General features: G+C 37.9%; 1 protein-coding gene across 1 annotated transcript in view; it reads right to left on the bottom strand.

The window, feature by feature from the left end:
* LOC124719793 (plasma membrane calcium-transporting ATPase 2-like) overlaps positions 1-23,812 on the bottom strand; it is a 570,459-nt gene that overhangs the window by 261,731 nt on the left and 284,916 nt on the right. Inside the window, exon 11 of the mRNA XM_047244989.1 lies at positions 6,121-6,362. Coding sequence (XP_047100945.1) covers positions 6,121-6,362 — 242 coding nt within the window. The remainder of the gene's footprint in view (positions 1-6,120; positions 6,363-23,812) is intronic.

The raw sequence follows: 23,812 nt of genomic DNA, 5'->3' as shown, positions 1-23,812 counted from the left end.
CATGTCTCATTATTTTACTTAACAGGGTATTCAGTTGTTTAAGAAAATGTTGTCTTCTGCAGTACAGCTGATTTTTCAATTCAGTCTGCCATCTACAGTTACATGGTTGCTGCTGCTGTCGGCTGAGATTTCAGCCTTTCCAGAACTCTGTAGCCTGTATTCACAACATGCACATTTTCACCACTGAAGAAATAGAAAACTAACAGTGCATGTTGCAAACACTGTTTATTCAGTTTTGTGAATGTGAAAACCACCACCACCACCACCATCACCAATAACAACAAAACTTTAGATCACAAACTGAACTGAATATTGGATACATTGCAGATGAAGACAGTAAAATAATTTTTCTTCCTATCAGATTCTTCATTTAAAACTGGACTGTCAATCAACAGCACCAGTTCAACTGTGAGAATAAACTTTTTATTTTTCCAGTGAAATAGGCAACAACAAGCCTGGGAAAAAATTTGTCAGCACTTATTCTTCACATAAAAACAAAAATATCTAACATTTTGTAGTAAAATATGCACAGAAAGCTGTTAGAAGTTTTGGTTTTATTACTCTTCAAATTATTTAGACCTAAGGTTTAACCTTGATTGGACCCGTAATTCTCCCAATCTAATGTTACGTCAGCTGATATCAGAATGGAAACAAACATCAAGATTACAATGTAAGTGCTTACACTGAAGCACAAGGCCAATCTGACAATGACCGGTGACACACAGTATTGGACTGATGAGTTGACGGACCAAACATGTTTGTTTTCAGTCTGGTACATGAGCATGACAGCACATATTGGTGGCAAAAATTGATTATCTCTAGCTTGTATCTAGTTACTCATCAACAGTTCACTTATTAATAACAACAATACTACCTTGAAAATATTATTAGACATTGTCAGTTGTGTTACCTCCCACTTGAATCACTGCAGCAATTTTGATGTTTGGTGGGCCAAGTGGAGTGTTGCAATGCTCAATTTTCCCTGCTGCTTTTCTTTAATTGTCTCATGCAACCAGTGCGACATTTGACAATATCAAGCAGAGTTGACACTGTTGTGCCCTTTGACATAAATTCCGCATGCACCATGACCTACATGTCAAAGAACTCTGTCACTATCACCTCTCCTGGTGGAGGCTGTACCTTGGCCTTCTTTCACTGCGGTGATGTGATGTGCACCCATTCCATTGATTTTCTCTTTGTTTTGGGGGTGAAATGATGGACCTAAAATTCATCCCCTGTGATAATTCGCTGCAGAAACTCATTACCCTCCACAGAATACCATTCAAAAATCGTCAGTGATGATTGGAAATGTCTCTTGTGAACATTGGTGAGCAGCCATGGGACCTATCTGGCACACAGTTTATGATATCCAATGTACTGGTCAACAGTAAACACAACAGTGCCATATGAAATGTTCAGCATGCTGTCAATTTTCTGCAGTGTCACAAACTGATCCTTTCTAATTATCTCATCCACACAGTCAACATTTGCAATGGTACTGAATGTTGTGGGCCTGTCTTTGTGATATTCATCAGTCAGATCTGTGTGTCTTGTGCCAGGTTACTTAAACCACTTTAAAATACCTTGCCAAGAGACTGCATGCTCATCACATACAGTAGTGATTTCACAATGAATGTCCATGTGATTGAGCTATTTAGTCAACAGAAATCTGATAACTATGTGTACCTTCAATTTGGAGCGAACATCCAGTTGACATGCCATTGAGCTTAGCACGCTCTGCACACACAATGTGATAAGATATCACACCACCCATCCCATCAGACGTGTCAGCAGTTACTGTTATGTTCGGCACACTGGCCATGATCACGACACAGAATGTGCTCTTACGGTGAGCTAATGTAACTTACTTTTCGATTCACCCTTGTATATGATAACAGAAGCAAAAGTGTGCCGCTGAGGGGGCCCATCAACAAGGCATTTGTGAGATAACTGTGAATGTGTGGTTATGAACCATCCCCGACATCAGTACAAAATGTTGGCCTAGATAATAAAGATGTATTTGAAACTTAAACTATTCTATCAAGTCCTCATCTAATTGAGGTCCATTTTCACACAACTCAGTGACTACAAAATTTGCAAAAACTAGTAATATGTGTATTCATGTACTCCTAAATGAGATGAATCCATTGTGGTACATGGATTTTATAAAAACTTACTATTTGCCTTTTTAATATTGCACACAAAACTGTGAAATATTGATAAACATGACATCTATGAAAAACAAGTTTTGCCAAATGTGAACATCTACTGTTTGTGTTTGACAAAGTAACTCACTACTTCTCAATCAGGAGTCATAGTTATATGACACCTGATAGGCTATTTGATACCATTAAAAAGGAATTGAGAAAACTTTGAAACCTTAACCTTACAATTACACTGTCATGAGGTTCAGGGTTATTACAGTACATGTATGGTTCTGGGCAAGGATTGGCATGTGTATGATTTCCAGACTACTAATAACAGGCTAATAAAAGAGGAACTACCATTCAAACTGTCTGAAGCCAGAGCTCTTTTTTTTTTTTTTTTTTTTTTTTTTTTTTTTTTTTTTTTTTTTTTTTTTTTTTTTTAAAGTAATGCCATCTGCAGAATCAAAACAACACACTTCTCCTCTCTGTTCTCTGATTATTGTCAAAGTGAAGAAGACTAATATAGATAGTTTCAAGGACATTGATGAAACAGATGTAATAAAATCCAGAAACCATGTCAGTGTCACAAAAACTGATGATGAAGAAACTAAAGAGAGGTTTTGATACATCACCAGAAGCTGCCCAAAGTTCTATGGGAAGGCCCTAGCATGTTGTGATGAACATGATAGTGAAACTAATGAAGTACAATACATCAATGAAACAGTTTATTACATTGTTATTTGTTGAGTAGGTTAAAATAAACTAGAACAGTACTGCTATAACATAATTAACATACAGATGTTCAGTTTTGGAATAAAATCATGGTTTCTATTTGCAAATGAAAGCTGACAGATATGTTTTTCCACTATTGTGCTATGTATCTAGAGTTTATTTGTGAAATATAATTTTGTAAGACCTCAGAAATGTATACTGTTCAAGTAATTCAATGAAATGTACTTCCTGAAAATTTTGTTTTTTGTAGAGCTGACATTTGTGAAAACTGTTCTCTATTGGGATCAAATTTCACCCGTGGCATACTTAACACAACATTGGGAGTATGATAAACACACAAGGCACACTGTCACATTTTGTTGCTGATTTAAGATGACACTAATGGGCCAATATGGTCCAAGGGGTAATGTCAAACAAAGCTAGTACGTTGGCCACCAAAGTCATCTGACCTCCTTCCATTGGATTTTTCTGTATAAGCTGATCTCAAAAGGGAAGTGTACAGCACTGCTGTTGGTACGGCTGTGGAATTGTAGCAGCAAATTGTACAGAGGTGTCAATATTTACAAGAGGATCTGGTATGTTCTAAAGATTTCATAATTCAGTGCAGAGTCAAGTGCAGTATTGATTTCAGATATGAGGATGACACACAGAACACATCTTTTAACAAGGGTGAGTGTACAGTAATTTCTGTAAAGTAGTGCTCTGAAGTAGTGTTGTTATTTCTTGTTAAGGTAGACCCCATGTGAAATTTGCACAAAATTAGATGGGGATTTTTCTCCTCAATCCTACTCTGCATAGGTAGGAACATATTTTATGATAACTCACACTGATGAAGCATACAGTTTGAGAAAGGTGAAATAATAACCAACACTAGACCAGAGTGTAGGCAAGTCATCTAAAGCATATATTGGGTATCTCAAAAGCAAGCTCTTTGCAGATGTGCAATGAATCAGAGGGGAATGAGGGTTCATTCATCGCTTGCTTGGCCTTTAGAAATTCAGTGGATATGGAGCACTTCTAGGGAGTGGACTGCGCATTCTATGTGCAAAAATTTACAAAATCAGTGATTCGGTAGCTGTAGCAAGGAGGAAATTTTGCAGTGATTGTGGATTGCCTAATGTAAAAGATGCTACAAGTGTTCCCCTTATCCAGAAATGGATCAAAACCTTTGAGGAGACTGGTTAAACCCTAACCAAAATCCAGATTACTGAGGTCATTAAGAATGGGCAACTCTGTGGAGAGTGTAAACTGGTCTATTTGCGATGATCCCAAACTCTCCATCCATAAGTGTGCAAAGATCATCACTACACCAAATTCTGCAGAAAGACCTTAAACTGCAACCTTACAAAATCCAAGTGGTGGAAGAATTAAAGTCTCAGGATGCCAGACATAGGCTGCAGTTTGTTACTGATATAATTGAGCACCCTTCATTTAACAAAATTTTCACCTGAATGGTCACATTACTAAGAAAAATGACCAATACTTGAGTGTAACAAATCCACAGCAGAAGAAAGATAACACATTAAATTGCATACAGGCAGAATTAAAATACACTTACACATAAGCTTTCAGGTATAGCCTTTGTTATAAAAAGTAAGAAAAATGTACATCTCTCATTCATACAAGCAAGCACACTTCACGCACACATGAACATCAACTCAGGCAGCTCAGACCAGAATCCAACTGTCAAATGGAATGGGAGCAGCAATCTGGAAGGGTTGGGTAAGTGGATGCCCAAGCTTTCCTGAACTATGCATATGTGAGTTATCCTTATAACACATTCTCGCCTCTGAAATTATGCCATCTTCAACCTATGGTAACATATTGTTCCCACACCCTCTACCCAACAGTTTCCACGCCCTCTGTACTATCACCTCCTCTTTATTCCATCTCCCACCCTCTTTGTGTGGCATCCTCTGCCAGTGCACCTGCCACCTTTCCCCACTCCACTCGTCCTTTTCCTTTCTGTTTTCCCCACCTCCCTGCCCCACCGTCTCCTGACACTGAGCCTGTTGGCAGTCTAGTCCCGGCACACCCCAGTAGATGCCGCTTCCTGCCCCCCTCCCCCTCCCCGCCCCCCCAACCCACACCCTCCCAGACATACACTGCTATCCCTTCCCCTTCTCCACCCCCCCCACAGATAACTATTTCCACTTCATGTGAAAGCTGCATTCTGCTCCATGCTGCTGGAGTTGTCAGTCATGTGTGCGTGAGGTGTACGTGATTGTGTGAACAAATGGTGTTTGTTTCTCTTTCTTTCTCTGACAAAAGCTGTAGCTGAAAGCTTATGTTTGATTGTCTTTTAATTGTGCCTGTCTGCAACTTAATGTGTCATCTTTGCTGTAAGTAGCAATCTATCTTTTCCTTACACTGTTTACATTTTAAATACATTTGTACCCACCAGGGCAACATTTTACAGTGGCAACTTATAGCCACACACTCTCAGTGATCTCACATGTGGCTTGTTTACTGAATCGGTTTTGCTTCTATAAGTATTATCATGTACTTTCAGCTGTGTCAGATTTTGATACTTATTATTTTTGAGTCTATACACAAATTTTGCATTTGGCTGTATTATGCCCACATCTCAGCTCGGCACACTGAGTGGCTAATTATGTCACTCAGGAATTAAACTGCCCTAATAACCAGTTATATCATTTCTTATGCCATCAAAAATGTGATCATATGTTTCTATAGCCATATGGTAGTAGTTCTTATATTCATTTAGATACTTTTGTGTAAAGGCTGGCAGGTTTCAAAAAAAACCCGTGCAGATCTATATTTCTTAAACTGGTGCATCCTTACCTTTTTCCAGGTATCTTATTATGGAGAACACTCTTCTCCAACAGAAGTCAACTCAGAAATGACCATGGGACACGTAATAACTTTACATCGTATCAGGGGAACAACACCTGTTGATGTCGGATCACATAATCAGTCCATATCAGATATACATGAAATACAGGTCCAATGAAAGTGTAGTGATCTTCTTGCAGAACTTTTAAAATAATGTTATGGTGAACACCAAACAACTAAAATTTTGAAAAGTAATCCACGGTTACTTATCGATGTGTGAATTGCAGGCCCTCACATACAGCACAACACTGTCATGTTTCAAACTTGGTGATGTCGTGCTATACGTGGGAGCCACATACTCAGACAGCAATAATTAATACATGCTACCTGTTGGACAATTTTAAGGAGATGTTATGAAAATAATAGCTTACTGCAAAGCACTCACTTATTGAGCATGACTTCTGCAGCACCTTTCGAGAAGAGTCTGTAGCCACTGCCTGCAATCGGTATGACTGTACTCATAGACTTGCGTATGGAGTTAAACGTGTACACCCTGGTGAAACTTTCTTCTGGCATGTCAGCTCTTACAGCCTCATAGTCTTTTCCCATGCTCAGCACAAATCCCAGAAGTGCACACTCTGTCTTGTTACCAAATTGTTTTGGGAGACCTCCACGGCTATCTGCTGGCTAAAAATGGGTGGACACTCCCATGACAAACTGTACACAACAAAAAATAGCAACAGCATAAGAATGCAAACTTCAATGCATTACTAAATAAAACAAATAAAATTATCACAGTTCTTTCACAACTCACTTAAAATAATTTGACTACTATGTTTTGCTTCATATGATCAAACATGAGTGTCATTCAGACAGTAAAGAAACAAAACGCAAAAAAAGCTGGAAGAAAGTACTACAGGTTAACTGAATGCACATTGTTACATAATTGACCAGAAATTGAAACACTTGTCATATACTGCACAAGTCTACTTGTGTGATGGTACTACTTGTCTTGTGCACAGTTTTTCAACTGTCTAGCAACAAGGTCACTACAACAGAACATACACTTTTAGCCTGTATTTCACAACCTTTATTTCACTGAACCACAGTGTGAGATCAAAGTCCATGTTGTAGGGTTGCCTCTTGATAGTTGCTATTTGTGTCTTTTGGTGTACAAAAAAACAAAGATTCTGCAGCTACCGAAGAATTCAAGTGGTGATGCAGAATGCATCAAGAGCTTAAAATATTCAACAATGAGTGGTGGTATGAGATGTTAATGGCGTAATGTCCAAATGCATTACAGATAAAAGACATATTTTTTCACTACATTATATTAGCAATGTCTTAAATAGGTTACAGGCTAAATACAGAGTTTTTCGTTACACATAATTGAATCTAGGTTAACATTTACTATCATATAGTGAGTCAAAGTCTTAATCAGTATTCGGGTACAGAGTTTTGGTACCAATTATATAATAGAGGGGTGAGGATCAATCAGGTTTTCTTTTAACCCAGAAATGTTAGCCACAGTAGTACAGACAAACAAGTGGTCACTATGTAGTATCAAACACACAGAATCAGCTAATCAGCAATACAGTGTCATGGATGTGGTGATTTTTGATAATGTATCACAACACCCACAAAAAGATGCCTGCTTCAATTCTGTCCTGCACAAAATGGTACCAATTTAAAAAATGCTTTGAAGAAAAGAAATGATGATTATTTTGAACAGGCACAGAGTGGTGTATAGTGCAAAAGTATGATGGTCTCAGAGATTATGACCAAATTGAAATGAGATTTATAATGCGACACTGAGAGCACACAGAGAGTACTGAAGATTAAAAAGTTACGTATGGTACTCATAATAGAAAGATGTGCCGCAACAGTGGAGGAAAACAGAATAATTTAAAAGACCAGGATAAGGTGGGGAAAGGTAAATTATTTGGTGTATATAAGAAGATGGAAATATTTGCTAAAAAATGGAGAAAACAGGGTTCACTACTTAAGAAAAAGGATAAAATTAAAAGAATTGGTATTTACTCCTTCTTTCAAAATCTACTGCAGTAACAATAATGAGTAGACCTCATGGCTCAGTGCCCAAACATGTGCCCAAAAAATGCCACACAAGCAGCACACAAGGTGGGATGTGGGGGACACGCAACAGGGATCTCTGGAAAACTGCAGCAGAATGAATGACTAGAACAAGCCAGCTACAAATGATGGACGGTCTCTTTACATCTTCAATCAATTAGGAATCTCTCTATATGCTGAAAGAGACATGATGCTGGACAATAGAGATTACATTTTATTGTCTTTTATGGTATTTTAACCATACAGGTTGATTCTTGCAGAGCCAGTAACAGCAAACAGCCACTTTTTTAATGCTATTTATTTACATAAATAGTGCTGTTACTGGTTTGAAACTGAAAGATTAATTATCTGACAGGGTGTTCACGTTAAGATATATTTTTGCTGTAGTTTACATTAGTTTTCACTTTTGTTCCCTCATACGATGAAAATTAGTTGTGGTGGTGGTGGTACCCTACAATCAAAACATGATGTGAGAAACTTTCTATTTGACTGTAATTGTGCCTCATAATGATTTCAAACAATGTAAACAAATCATTTAAGTAAGTAATTAAAACATTTTCACTTTAATAATTTGTTTACTTCATTAGAAATCATTATGAGGTACAATTACGCTTAAACAAACAATTTCTCACATCATTGTTTTGGTTGTAGGGCACCACCAGCGCAACAAATTTTCATAATATTGGAGAATAAAAAGTGAAAACTAATGTGAATTGCAGCAAAAACATATCTTAACATGAACAAGCTATCTGATGATGAACCTGCTGGTTCAAAAGAAGTAATGGTGCTATTCGGGTAAATAAATAGCATTACAAAAAGTGGCTGAGTGCTGTTACATTCACTACAAGAATCAACCAGTATTTTATACACAGCCACTGGCTCAAAATGTCAGCTTTCAGCAAAATAGCATTTTAACCATATATTTTTATGTAATGGCTACTATAAGTACTTTTCAGTGAAAACTTAGCTTCACTGTTATTAGCGAGCATTCTACCCGTTCAACTGTATAAGTAGATTTCTTGCAAATTCTGTACATTAAGGTCAATAAGACTTGGTTTTTTCCCCCTCATTGAAGGAAACTTGAAAACAGATGCTTGGAAGTTAAAACCAGCATACATAAACATCACTCAAGGATTAAGCTTACACCCATTCTGACTGGCTCCCTGCTGCCTACAAGGCAGTTTGTGGAGTGATCTACATTTGCAGGACATGTAACTGGTATGTCAACATATGAATCCTGATGGTGCTGCTGCTTATTTTTATTTGAACAGCTCCTCATTTGGCCTCCTGAGGCTGGGTAGACTCCATTCCAGACCACTTTATGTCAGAAAAAAATCAAAGTACTGGGAACTGAACCTGAGTCCTTCTGTAAAAAAGGCAGTGATGATAACCATTTGGCTACAAAGGTGACCTAACCAAAGTTAGTCATTTAACAAATGACTACTGCATACCACTTTGTTCAGTTGTTCTGGCAGCAGTGATCAGGAAGCAAAATCTGTGAGGTTGAGCAGTAGCAATTGACATGACTTTTCCAATGCTTTCCAGTTCCCATTAATTCAAGCACCAAAAGTATTCATTCTCTGGGTCTCAAGTGCAGTATTTTGACACCTGTGAAATTATACGTGCTCTGTTTCTAAATCATACTATGCAGAGGTGGAGCCGTTTTCTTGAATTTCGAGCACCCTTATGATGTTTCTACATTCAATACATAGCTACATACCTTTTTCGTAAACAGTAAAAGCCACACTCTTGGCAACTAACTTATACCTTCAAAAAAGTAGGAAAGATAGGTTTCTACTTACCATAAAGAAGACACACCAAGTTACAGACAAGCACAGTGAAAAGACACTTACATACAGATTTCAGCCGCAGCCTTCCTTCCTCAGTAAAAACACACACACACACACACACACACACACACACACACACACACCATTTACACACACAAGCAAGCACATCTCATGCACACACAACCGCCAACTCCAGGTTCTTGGGCTGTAGTGCAACCTCACGTGGGATGCAAGCAGCAATACGGAGGGGGCAGGGAAGGGAAAGGGATGGTATATGGGTGGGGAGAGAGATGAACGCTTTCTGGTGGAGTGTGCAGGGACTAGAATGTCAACAGGCACAGTGTCAGAAGGTTGTGGGGCAGGGAGGTGGGGTGGTGCTTGCATCCCATGTGATATTGAATTCTCGCCCAAGATGCTGGAGTTGGCAGTCATGTGTGCATGACGTGTGTGTGTGTGTGTGTGTGTGTGTGTGTGTGTGTGTGTGTGTGTGTGAATGTATCTCTTTTACTGATGAAGGCTGCAGCTGAAATCTATATGTAAGTGTCTTTTAACGGTGTCTATCTGCAACTTGATGTGTCTTCTTTATGGTAAGTAGCAATCTGGCTTTTGCTACACTGTTGATATTTCTACCTGGAGTTGGCATTGTTTGATTTTAAGTTATAAATTCCATTTTTATTCAAGGGTTACTGTAGGTATTTGTAGCTGCATCAAAGGAAAATTCATTTGGAGAAACCAATAAATTAAGAGAGAGTATAACCATCCAATGTTTACCTTGGAGAGGAAAAATGTGTAGCCCTGCTGACAGATGCATGTAATAGTAAAAGTGACATATTTCCTAGCTTTCATAAGTAATAGTTTATTCATCTTGAAGGTGAAAGACATCATTTTGGAAGTTTTCTAAGGAAGGGCAGGTCAGAAAGACTCCAGGACGAGAGGAACACACCCAAAGTGTGGATGAAGGAAGATGAAGATGAAATGACAGACGCTGCAGAAAGTAGGGCAGAGATAGTACACTGCTGATCACTGTGCCAGTTTCAGTCCAGATATGGTACAGACAGAGTGAGAAATAAAGAAAAATTAGGGAAAAGAGAGATTAATAGTGCTACTAAGAATTAAGACTGTCATAATAAGCTGCCAGACAAAAGAAAATTTAAGCAGTCAGCAGACACAGTTGTACATCACAGTAACTTCATACATGTATGTAAATGACTAGAGCTACAATTGTCTGTTACACATTGAACATTCATCCAGAGTGCACCAAATTTGTTTATGTTTAGTTTGGTTGCAAAGCCAGCAGAATATATCAGTGAACACCCATTTCTTTAAAGAATTGAACACCCACATATGAAACAGCTTCAAATATCTGATTATTCTCAAATGGGTTAGTGTGCTAAATACTTGATGTTAAGTGTGCAAGCTAGATAAAAGGTTTGAAATTATGTTTAAAATTTGTTGGAGATCCATAAGTGCTCTCATTATGAAACACTGGGTAACTTGCACTCTATTTTAAACAAAAGCTAGATTCTCATGCATCTCAAAGTTTATCTCCAGAACTGTGCATCAGACAATGATATTATTTTGCAAGCACATTCAGTATTGTATGCAGATACAGTCTGCAAAGTGAGTTGTGAATAGGGTTGGTAGTAAAGAAGTAATAAATTAAAATGTCATGTCTGATGCTGAAGTTTTACTGCACGAACAGCAAAAATGTAGCAAGTGACATACTTTTTTCCATTCATCATTCTGTGAGGGTGTCAGCAAAGAAAGTTTTATACAGGTTTGAAATTATAATTTGTTGGAAGTTGCTAAGTGCTATTTTTTTCAAATACGGGATGAACGAAGTTTGGTATTTACGCACTGTCAGTTATGTTGCTTAAAGGTAAACACAGTTCCTAACTGTAATACCTGTCTTATCATGTTAAACTTTTAACATAAGATTATACCTCTAAACAAGCACCGAGTGAGGTGGTGCAGTGGTTAGCTTACTTGACCCACATTCAGTACGACGACGGTTCAAAGCTGTGTCCAGCTATCCAGGTTTAGGTTTTCCGTGACTCCCCTAAATCACTCCAGGCAAATGCCGGGATGGTTTTGTTTCCCTTCCCCATCCTTGACACAATCAAAGGTTGTGCTCTGTCTCTGATGACCTTGATGCTGATGGGAGATTAAACTCAATCTTTCTTCCTTACTTCTTAGTGAGAAGATTATGACAGCATTGAAATCAGATTTCTGTTGCCCCTGGAAGGTATTATGTAGGCACCCTGTAACTGGTACCAGGTTGGGGGTTATCACTTAGTAATATATGAGGGTCATTCAAGAATTAAAGAGACAGATTGGTCTGGAGAAAAAAGCATTTATTTTTACAAAACAATACTTTTGCTACTTTTCAACATAATCCTCTTGAACATTTATGCACTTGTTCCAATGGGCTACAAGCTTTTTTATTCTGGCTGCAAAGAACTCTTTATCTTGATGTTTGAACCAATTTCCCACAAACTTTTTTATGACCTCATCGTTCTGGAACCTCTTCCCCTCCTCCAGTGCACCAAATCAATGGAAATCACTGGGTGCTAAATCAGGACTGTAAGGGGGATGTGACAGTACTTCCCAGACCATACTGTTGATGATTTCATGGGTTAGTTGAGCAATATGAGGATGTGTCTTATCTTGCTGGAGAATCACACCTCTCCTCTGAGATCCACGATGTCTCTCTCTCATGGCTGGCTTCAACTTGTTTAAAAGCAAATCCATGTAGTATTGGCTGTTTATTGTATACTGCTCTTCAAGATAATCACAAAAAATTGACATTCAGCATCCCAAAACATGGTCAACATGACTTATTCTGCTGACACTTGGGTTTTGAATTTTTCCTTGACTGGTGAGTTGGTGTGCTTCCACTCCATGCTTTGTGTTTTTGATTCTGGCACATAATAGTGAACCGAAGTTTCATCACAAATTAAAATTTTGTTGAGGAAGTGCTCACCTTTTCTTTCATAATGTTCCTTTAGCTCTGTGTGCTCTCTCAGCCTTGTTTTCTTGTGTAGCACCATCAACTCTGTTAGGACCCATCTTGCACATGTTTTGCCATACTTCACCTTGTTACAAATAATGTTATGAACTGTAGCAGAACTAACTTGAGCCTTATCAACTACCATTTCCACAGTCACATGGTGGTCAGCACAAATAATGTCATCAACTCAACTTGAAACTGCAACTGGTCGGCCAGAATGGGGTTCGTCAGTCACTGCTCTATGCACTTGTAAAAATTTGCATGATTCAATGGTTTCTCACCTTCAGCAAGTAAAAAACGAATAACAGAATGTTGTTCTACTAATGAGGACGTTTAAAGCAGGCTCCCCATCTTGAAATGTATTTTTGAGGCTATAAACAAAACAATGTTGATACATTAGCTGATCAGGGCTCATCCCAGTGATGCCAACTTAAAGCCATAAAAGTACCAAACATGCCCTACTAACAGTTTTTCCCCAGTCCTGTTTGTCTCTTTAATTATTGAATGACTCTTGTAGAAAAGGGGTGGAACTGAGTCATATGCTGAGTGATCAATGTGAAGGACGCAGAGATGTGGTGTTCTCACTTGAGAAAGTGTTATCAGCATTTGACAGAGTTTCAAAGGTGCCTCATTATGGGTTTCCATTTGGCTGGCTAGTCAAACTGTGCAATATCCACATTTGTAAGGCATTCAGATGTGACACTGACCAGATGTTGGACTCTATGTAAATATGAGAGTAGACACACTTGCCACCAAGGTTTCAGTATATATCCTAGGACTGGCATGAAGGAGGATCACAGTATTCTGCATTGAGCACATTGTAGCCCCTTCATATTTGTAACTACTATTCAGGAATGAGCAATGGACTCACTCAAGATTCTGTGTCATCTTGCACCATCGGTCGGAGACTGGCAGCAGCTGAACTGGGAAATTACTGTTTTGTGCATAGGCTGAAGTGGTACTCCTGGCATCATGGTTGTGGAAGCCATTGGACATGACTTAAATCACGCCTGGTAGTGACTGAGAGAACTGTGATGGCACAACGGTACATCACGGGGCAATAGGTGTCCTCATGTATTATCTATCTCTCATGTGACAGTATTGAGGTGCCATTTTTCAAAAGGAAAAAGTCAGTCCACATGACATATGTCTATATGAAGGATCTGCATGTTGTTGAAGCACTTCCATCTCCAGCAGGATTCCTAGATCTGTCTCCAATAGAATACGTGTTTGATGAGCTCGAACATTGACTCTGTCCCAATGCCAATATCTGTGATAGTGAGTGCCAGTTACAATAGTTGTGGGCCAGCTTGCCTCAGGAGAGAAAACCATGGCTTTATGACATTGTTCCAGACTGAATCAGTGTGTGCATCCAGATTAGAGGGGTTGCAGCTTCATACTGGTAAGTGGGCTCTTACTGCCTTGTACTTTGTAAATTACACTTGATTTTGTAATCACTGAAATAACATCACATACCCCCTCAACCTGTGAAGTTTCATTTTATTTCCCCATCGACCTCTGAGTGCTTCACTTTTTTACCAGGTGGTGCGCACATATGAAGTGTAACAAAAAAAAAAGACTGTGAGGGCAGGGATGGGGCTGGGCGGGAGGTGGTGTGGAGATGTGTTATCTGAGGCCACGTCCATCAGAGTGTTGGGCTGTAAGGATGTCTCAGAGCAAGTCCTCATCTCCAGAGTTCAGGGAAACTGGTCTTGGATGGAAGAAGAAAGCCCGTGAGGTGTTGTAGTTGCACGCAGTCACATCCCTTTATGGCATGCTCGGCAAATGGGTACCTTGTGCCCCAATGCAGACAGTTGTTCTTAGCTGACTGAACTGCTCAGCCAGTTTAGTGGTGGTGATGATGATGATGATGGTAATGATTATGATGATAACTACACAAAGAACTCTATGGTGGGCACAAGTTAATTGATAAATGTCAAGCACTATTTTATGAGTTGCTCAGCCTCTGACATTATAGGATTTACCAATGCTAGGGTTGGAGCAGGCATTAGGGGGGTGGGTGCACTGGGCAAGTTTTACAGTGGGACTATGACACAGATAAAAAATTTGGGGTATGGAAAACAGCTAGGAAATGTCATAAAATTTTACTACAATGTTAGCCTCCAGCTCTTGGCCAATACACATCTACAGAGAAGCAAGTTAAGTGTTTACCTTTACTGTGCTTTCCTCATAGTATATTTCTTAAAACACATATGTTTCTGTTTAAGTGATTTAACCTTGCATTTTTGTAAATACAAATTCATTCAGCCTGTAGCACAATAGTTGCTCATTTGCTTTGTTTTGAAGATAATTATCTGTTCATTTAGTAAGCCAACTGGTGAGGTTGATACACATCTACAGAGTGGCACATTAAGTTTTCGTCTTTTTCTCTGCTTTCCTTGTAGTATATTTGTTAAATTTTGTGCATGTTTTTCTGTTTAAGAGGTGTAAGCTTGCATTTTGTAAGTGTAAATTCAGGCAGTATGTAGTGCAGTTTTCATTTCTCCTTGAACAGCCAGCTACATAACTCACTGAGGCATTAGCATCCATTGGTGACAAATTAGGAGAGTAGAAAGTTACATATCTAGGATTCTACCTGCTTTTTCAGTTTACTTTTTCAGTTACCCTTGCTAGGATTGTCAGGATGTGTGTGTGCTGGGTGTGGACTCAGGAGGAGCTGGCTGCAGTTCAAAAACAGCTTAGTGCAGTTTTGGCTAAGGTCAGTGACCTTCAGGCTGCTGCCTCAGGGTGTAGCAGTGGCAGAAAATCTTGCGCATCACGTGGGACACCTCTGGTGCTGCTTGTTTTGCCCACTGCCTCTGCTGCTGAGGCACCTCCGAGTGTACCCAACATGGTGGATTTGCCCTAACAGCAGAGTGAATGGCAGCTGGTAAATCATTTGCATTGCTTGAGTCAGAGGGTCTATGTGGAGACTAGCCATGTGGCCTCATCCACTAATCCTGTGAGTGGACAGCTGACCACTCCTTTAGCAGGGTCCGAGCAGACACATGGGGGGAGGGGGGGGGGTGTTACTAGTTATCAGGGGCTCCAACATTTGGTGCACTGTAGAACCCTTTAGGCAGACAGCATTCAGGGCTGGAAAGAAAGCTAATGTGCACTTGGTATGTCTGCCATGGGATGACATTCATGATGTGGAGGCAGCCTTACCTGTGGTTATCAAGTATGCAGCGTGCAGTCATGTGCAAGTTGTGGCTCACTTCAGCATCAATAACACCTGGGTCCTGGCACCACCCTCAGTTCACACAGGCGTCTGGTGGAAGTGGTGAAGGCTGCTAGCCTCAAGAATGTGGTGCAAGCAGAGCTCACAATTTGCACCATTGTTCCCACAGTTGATCTGTATCCTTCAGTTTGGTGCCAAGTGGAGGGCCTCAGCCAAAGGATCTGTGATGGTTTTCACTGCAGATTTCTAGACCTGTGTTATTGGTTGGGGATTTGTAGGCTGTCCCTTGATATGTCAGGGGGCACTAGACAAAGAAAGCAGCTACCTAGGTACCACAGAACTTGCGGAATGAACATGAGGGTTTTTTTTTAGGGTGGGGGTACTCTGATGAACACTACCAGTCAATATGCAGCAAGGAAAGTCAGGCCATGTTCAGAGTAAAGACACTTTGAATGTCAAAATTTTATCAGTAAATTGTCAAAAGTATTTGTAAGAAAGTTCCTGCACTCAAATTATGCTAGAACAAAGAGCTACCTGAAACTGATTAATGGGAAATTCAAAATACTGGAACTCTAATGTAACCATTGCACTTCAATTTCATTTTATTTACAAAACCTTCTTTTTTTAAAATCTTCATCTGTGTCATTTTGCCCATGACAAACAAATAATTTATGTTTTAGATGTGTATTTGACTATTTCTACAAAAAAAAAAAAAAAAAAAAAAAAAAAAAAAAAAAAAAAAAAAAAAAAAAAAAAAAAAAAGTACATCTTATAATGAGAAATAAATTTGTGACGTCACTGGCTGCAAATATAGATTATATTGTCTCGTTTTTTTGCCAAAACTTGCTATTTTCGAATGTTTAAATATTATGATAGAAAAACAAAAATATTAAAAATTGCATGGGCTAAGATTTCAAATGAAAATGAAGTAAAAAATGAAAGCACATCAAAAAGTTAATACAATGATTAAAATGACATGACAAAGAATTAGAGCTAAAGTAATTATGTTTAAACCAATTCACTGAAATCAGAAAAATAGTGATCATAGTTGTTGCAGTGTAGGTGTAAAAAAGAGTAGACTGCATCTGACAGACTCAAAGCCTCAACCATCAGCATAGTAACCAAATAACATAGCTTCAACACAACAGCAGTGCTTTTTCATGGATCTAGTGAAGCGCTAAAGGAGATAATTTGACAACCCACATACAATGGTAATATTTTAGACATTATAGGCACAAACAGGACAGACCTTAGTGACAGTGTCACTACAGAATCAGGGATTAATGATCATGATGTCATTATAGCAACCAAGCATACAAACCAAAGTTAAGAAATCCATAAAGAACTATTTATGCTGGAAAGAGCAGGTAGCAGTTATTAACATCTCACTTAGACAGTCAATTGACATAAATTAGTTCCAGCAAGGTGTTTAGGAAACGGAGGTTTCATGGAAATCTGTTTACCAACAAAAAAGAAGAATCAGCTCAAAATCAAGAACATAAGCTCTCAGCTTCAGCATCGAAACTTCAGACAGGAGAATTGCGCAGGTGCGTGAATGCTGTTGATATGGGTTCCACTGGATTTTGACTTATTGATTTAGAGCTTCTCTGCCAGGCTATAAAGTTTTCATGTTCATGTGTTAGCTGTAAAATTACAGAATGCATGATTGTTGTTGAAGAAAGAAGAGTGGGAATAGCTTGTGATTTTAAATTAATTTGAGATTCATGTGGCTAAAAATACTCATTTTCCTCCTCCAAAAAGCTGACACTGGTACCTGTGAAAGCAATTCTGGGTTAGCATCCTCTGAGATGCCTTGGACAGGGTAGGGAAGGAGGTAATTTATTGTGTGTTTTTCTGAACGCGCCTCCACCTTGTGCAAGGTTTGAAAAAATAAATAAAGAAATGTCTGATGCTGTATGCGATGCTGCCAAAGATTCTATGAAGAAAGCAGGGGAGGAATTTGTGGAAATAAGCCAAAAAGAAATAGATCCTGGGATAGGTATTCATGACAGTGAAACTCCTACAAATATTACTGATCTGTGTGTGACTGTAGATGGGAAAAGGGGAAAAGGGGCCGAACATCTCTGCATGGAGGTGCATCTGTTATTGGTATTGACTCACATAAAGTTTTAAATGTAGAAATTATGTATAAATGCAGTAGCATGCTCTAAAAATTATAGTGGCTCAAGTGGGACATGGAGGCTGCTGCAGTTGTGAGTATGTTCTCCAGATCTGAGGACCAGTATGGTGTTAGATAAACTAAATACCTTGGTGATGGGGACTCCTCTTCATTCAAAGCTGTAACAGATAAAAATCTGTACAATACAATAATAGAAAAATTGGAATGTGTTGGCCACATCCAAAAGAGGCTTAGTGGTAGGCTTTGTTGTTTGCTGAAAGAGAAGAAAGGTTAAGTACTTGAGAATGGAAAACCACTAGGAGGAAAAGGCAAGCTTACTCTGAAAGTAATTGATTCTGTTCAGTTATTTTATGGGAGAGCTATCAGGAAAAATACACATAATTTAGGTGTAATGAGGCGTGCTGTGGGGGCAATTTTTTTCTGCAAACTATCCACTGACCAAACACCAATGCACAATCTGTGTCCAAAAGATGACTGGTGTAAGGTCAACAACAGAAATGAGATGTAGTCACACAAACCATCATTACCAGAACCTGTTATGAATGCAATTAAGCTCACATTCAGATTTCTTGCAAACTATGATTTATTGAAGAAGTGTCTTCACGGAAAGACACAAAATGCAAATGAAAACCTCAATAATTTAATTTGGATTAGATGCTCACAAAGGACATTCTGTGGACTTGAAGTACTCAAAACATGTGTCTATGATGCAGTTTTATGTTACAATAATGGAAATGATGGCAGAATTTAAGTGCTGAAAAGAATTAGTATAGATCCTGGTGTATTTACAACAAAATCATTTTACACCATCAATGGGAAAGGGGCCAAGAAAGCTAACAGATTGCAATTGTGTCATTACCTACAAATATAGGCCAGGCAGATTTGAAGAGGAGAGAAGAGAAACCTGGAGGATGAGGAGTATCAGTACGGAGGATTTTAAAATTATTACATGTAGAAGTATGAGAAGAAAATCTTTGAACCTCATTTTCTCTATTTTACATTTTTTATACTATTAGAAGCATTTTCTCAAAAAGTATATGCATTAATGCTATGAAATTTTCAGGAACTGTTCACAATGTGTTGCTGCCTCCCTGGAATTAAAAAATATGGGATCCTGCAATTACATTCTGATTTTTAGATTACTGTTGAAGAAATAAAAGTGAATTTTGGATGTCAAAAATTCAAAACTCTGTTAATGCTACAGTTTGTACCATAAATTAAGAACTGTAGTTCAGTGGTCCTATAACCTACTCAGCACACTACAGTTAAATTTTGAGATTAATTGCACGATTAGAGTTTGAGTTATGGCTTTTTATAAAAAAGACAATAAAAAATTAAAAATTCAAATTTCTGTCAAAATATTAATCCTGCATATTTCATTATATTTTTCCATTAAAACACAGCTCTTTTGCTTTACACATGCAAAATTTTAGATTTGTACATTAATAAATATGGCTGTAATGATATTTAAATAAATGTTTACGTTTTCTGTTACATCCCCTCTTAAGGATGGAGAAAACCCATTGTGATTTAATAACAAATACAGAAAATGTTTATGAAGCAGAGAGTGTTGTATTCTTGTCCAATAAGGAATGTGGAAATGTTGACAGGCATGAGATGGTAGAAGTTCATGTGTATACAAAAAGATCAATGTACGAACCATACAATGGCTTCCCCCATCATACCTTAGCGAAAGATCTTGCCACGAGCCCGAGAAAAATTCTGGTCATTTGTAAAATCTCTAATTGGGTCAAAGGCTTCTATCTAATAACTCATTGATCAATCAGATGTGGCAATGCAAGACAACAAAAGGAAGCTGAAGTTTTAAGTTTCACGTTTAAAAAATCATTCATGGAAGAGGACTGAATGTACATACTGTCGTTTCACCATCACACAGACCTCCTTACCACGAACATAGAAATATGCATCTCTGGGACTGAGATGCAACTACAAGAGCTGAAAAAATTAGTTGTCAGGTTTGGGTGAATTTCAAATTCAGTTTTACAGTGAGTACTCTATAGCACTGGCCCCTTTTTTAGCTTGGCTTTAGCATAAACCTCTCACCCAGCACTAAGTCCCAAGCGACTGGAAGAAGTACAGGTGACTGTAATATACAAGAAAGGTAAAAGAATGGATGCTCAAAATTATAGACCAATATTATTAACATATTTCAATGCATAATTGTTAAACATGTTTTAAGTTTAAATATAATAAATTTCCTTGGTACAAACAAGCTTCTGTTGAAAATTCAGAATGGATTTTGAAAGTACTGCATGTGCAAATCTCAGCTTGTCCTTTTCTCACACAATTTCTCCTATAAATCACAGATGAAGAGAAACAAGCACATTCCTTATTTCTAGATTTATAGAAAATGTTTGACATGGTGCCCCAATGCAGACTGTTAACAAAGGGCTGAGCATACAGGGCTGCTGTTCATCTCTGCATACAAAAACTTGATGGATGGTGTAGGCAACAGCCTGCAACTCTTTACTGACAACACAGTAGAGTACTGGAAATGGTCAGGATACAGAATTACTTTGATGAAACATCTATTTGGTGTGGTGAATGTCTTCTTACTCTACATGTAGAAAAATGTAAGTTAATGCAGATGAGTAGGAGAAACAATCCTGTAATGTTTGATTATAGTATTAATGCTGTGCTCTTTACATAGCCACATGGACTGATATGAAATGAAACAGGTAGGTAAGGGCAGCAGTGGGGAAAGAAAATGATTGACTTAGGTTTACTGGCATATTTTTTTTTAAAAAAAGTATACTCATCTAGTTAGTTAGTTAGTTACTTTCATGTTCCATGGATAATTTTATACAATAAATTGTCATGAGTTATTTTACATTCTTATTGCCAATTAATTTATACATCTATTTGTACTCTAAACATCACCATATAATAATTATTTTTTCCTCCCCGAAATGAAAACAAGATATACAGTTTGTGTTAGCAATTCCTACCCACCACCTTTTACATATTACAAACATAGAAATTATTCTATGGAATAGAAGGAGTTGTCAAGGAGAAATGTTTTCAAGTTATTTCCAAATTTTACCTTGCTGTTTGTTAGACATTATATATCACCGGGTAAGTGGTCAAAATATTTTGTTGCAGCATTGTGCACCCCTACCTGTGCTAAAGACAACCTTAATGTTGAGTAATGAATGTCATTTATCCTTCTAGTATTGTAATTATATACCTCATTCTTCCTTTTGAACTGTAGTGGATTATTTACAACAGACTTCACGAGGGAATAAATATACTGTGAAGCAGTAGTCAGAATGTGCAACTCCTTAATCAGATGTCTACAAGATGCTCATGGGTGAGCACCACATATTATTCTAACAGCACATTTTTGGGCAATGAAGACCTTCTTTCTTAAAGATGAGCTACCCAAGAACATTATTCCATATGACATTACTGAATGAAAATAAGCAAAATATGTCAACTTACTGATTTCTCTCACACCAAAATTTGCTATGATTCTAAGTGCAAAAGTGGCTGACCTAAGTTGTTTTAGGAGTTCCAAAATGTGTGTTTTTTTTCAATTTAAATTCTCATCAATATGGACACCTTAGAATTTTGAAGTTTCCACTCTATGTATTATTTCAGCAGCACGTGTTACACTTATCAGTGGTGCAGTACCCCTAGAGGTGCAGAACTGAATATGATGTGTCTTTGTAAAATTTAGGGTGAGATCATCCACAGAAAACCTGTCAATGATACTTCTGAGAACTCTGGTCATCATATCTGTATGTATACTGGGAGTGGTTACAATACCGGTGTCATCTGCAAAAAGCACTAATTCTGTTTTTTGTACATTAGACAGTAGATCATTTACATGTATGAGAAACAGTAGTGGACCAAAATTTGAGCCTTGGGGAGCCCCATATGTGATTTCTTCCCAGTCAGAATTATATCCCTGGATTCTGTTGGTTGAGTTACTACTAAGTACAACTTTCTGCATTCTTTTGGGTAGATCCATTGGTTTGGTTCATTGGTTGGCTATAACATCAGTCACATAAAACTTCAATTTATCTAGGAGTATACTATGATTCACACAATCAAATGTCTTGGTTAGGTCACAGAAAATAATTACTTGTGCTATTTTGTTATTTTTTTTTTTTTTTTTTTTTTTTTTTTATTAAGCATTACAATCCATGAAGGCTTTTTGCTGCAGAATGGACAATGTTGAACCACTTTGCTCTGTCTTTACAAGTAATTTGCCACTGTCTGTCATGTCCTAGTTTTCTGAGATCGTCTTGAATATTGTCCAAGTATCTCATGCACTTCCATAAATATTCCCTGTTGATACTGTCAAAAGCTTTTTTAAAATCAATGAAAAGCATATGTACATTTTGATTGAATTCATATTTCTTTTCACCCAACATCCTTAGGACATATATATTGTCAATAGTCGATCTGTTAGGTCTAAATCCACATTGGGCATCATCTAGGGAGTCTTCAACGTAAGGGCTTATCCTTGCTAACAGTATATTTGTCAGAATTTTATATGTTGTGTTTAGTAACGCAATTCCTCTGGGGACGCGCCCTCTAGGAGTTACAGGCTCTCCCGAGGGATTTTGTTATTTAATGCGTGTAAAATCTGGTGTGTGAACATATAAATGGCATTCTCAGTACAGCAGCTCTCCTGAAACCCAAACAGTGATTTGCTGAGGATATTATTGTTTCCAAGGTGTGATACTATTCTAAAATACTTCAATTTTTCAAAAATTTTGGAAAAATGATTTCAGCAGTGAACTAGGTCAGTAGTTACTGATGTCTCTCCCATCACCTTTCTTAAAGAGGGGTTTAACAACAGCATATTTTAGTCTTTCTGGAAAAATCCCTTTAGTTATTGATGCATTACATATTTCAGATAATACTGGAATTATATGGGAGCAAATCTTTAGAGCTCTATTGAAACACTGTCAAAACCAGGAGAGCTTTTATTCTTGAGAAAATGTATGACCCCCTTAACTTCATAAGCAGAAGTTGGTGGTACATTCATATGACGTAATTTTATGACAGTTGCTTCTTCAACATATTGGTGTGATGTTTCTCTTGAACTGTTGGTCCCTATGTTTTCTGCTATATATAAGAATTGATTATCAAATGCATTTGCCACCTGTGACTTGTCATTTATAACCCTTCCATTTGATTCAATAATAATGTTATCCTTTTCTGTGGTTGGCTGTCCTGTCTCTTGCTTCACTATATTCCATATTGTCTTAACTCTGCTGTCAGACATACTGATTTCTGACATTATGTGCATGTTTCTTGATTTTTTAATAACCTTTCTTAGTAATTTTGAGTAGTTTTTGTAGTGTGCAACTACTGCAGGGTATCTACTTGTTCTTGCCAAAAGATACATTTCCCTTTTCCTTTCACAGAATATTTTAATCCCCTTAGTGATCCAAGGTTTTTTACATGGCTGTTTACTGTCCCTTCTGATGAGCTTATGCAGAAAGCTATTTTCAAATACTGATATGAATTTATCATGGGATAGATTAAATTTTATATTGGCATTGGTTTTTTATAAATTACACCCCAGGTTGTTTCTTGTAAACTACTCTTAAAAACATTTGCCCTGTAGCCATTAATGATTCTAAGTGACTTCAATTGAAGTGTAGCCACACTGTAAGGCCCTGTGTCTTTTATCCTGACTAACTGTGCACCGTGATCAAAGGGAGCATTTGTTACTGGGTAAACAGTAATTTTCTTGCTTTCTGCCTCAGCAAAGAAAACATAATCAATTAGGGGCCCACTGTCTTGATCCACCTGTGTTGGAAAGTTAACTACTGAGAGCAAATTGTAGGATCCAAATAAGGTTTCCAGATCATTTTTCCTATCAGAATCTTTTAGCAAATCTACAATGAAGTCACCACAGACTGTTAACTGCTTGTTGATGTCTGA

The sequence above is a fragment of the Schistocerca piceifrons genome, chromosome 11 (genome assembly GCF_021461385.2).
Source record: "Schistocerca piceifrons isolate TAMUIC-IGC-003096 chromosome 11, iqSchPice1.1, whole genome shotgun sequence".
Taxonomy (NCBI): domain Eukaryota; kingdom Metazoa; phylum Arthropoda; class Insecta; order Orthoptera; family Acrididae; genus Schistocerca; species Schistocerca piceifrons.
The sequence above is the reverse complement of the archived record's forward strand: the minus strand, read 5'-3'. Positions and strand labels throughout refer to the sequence as shown.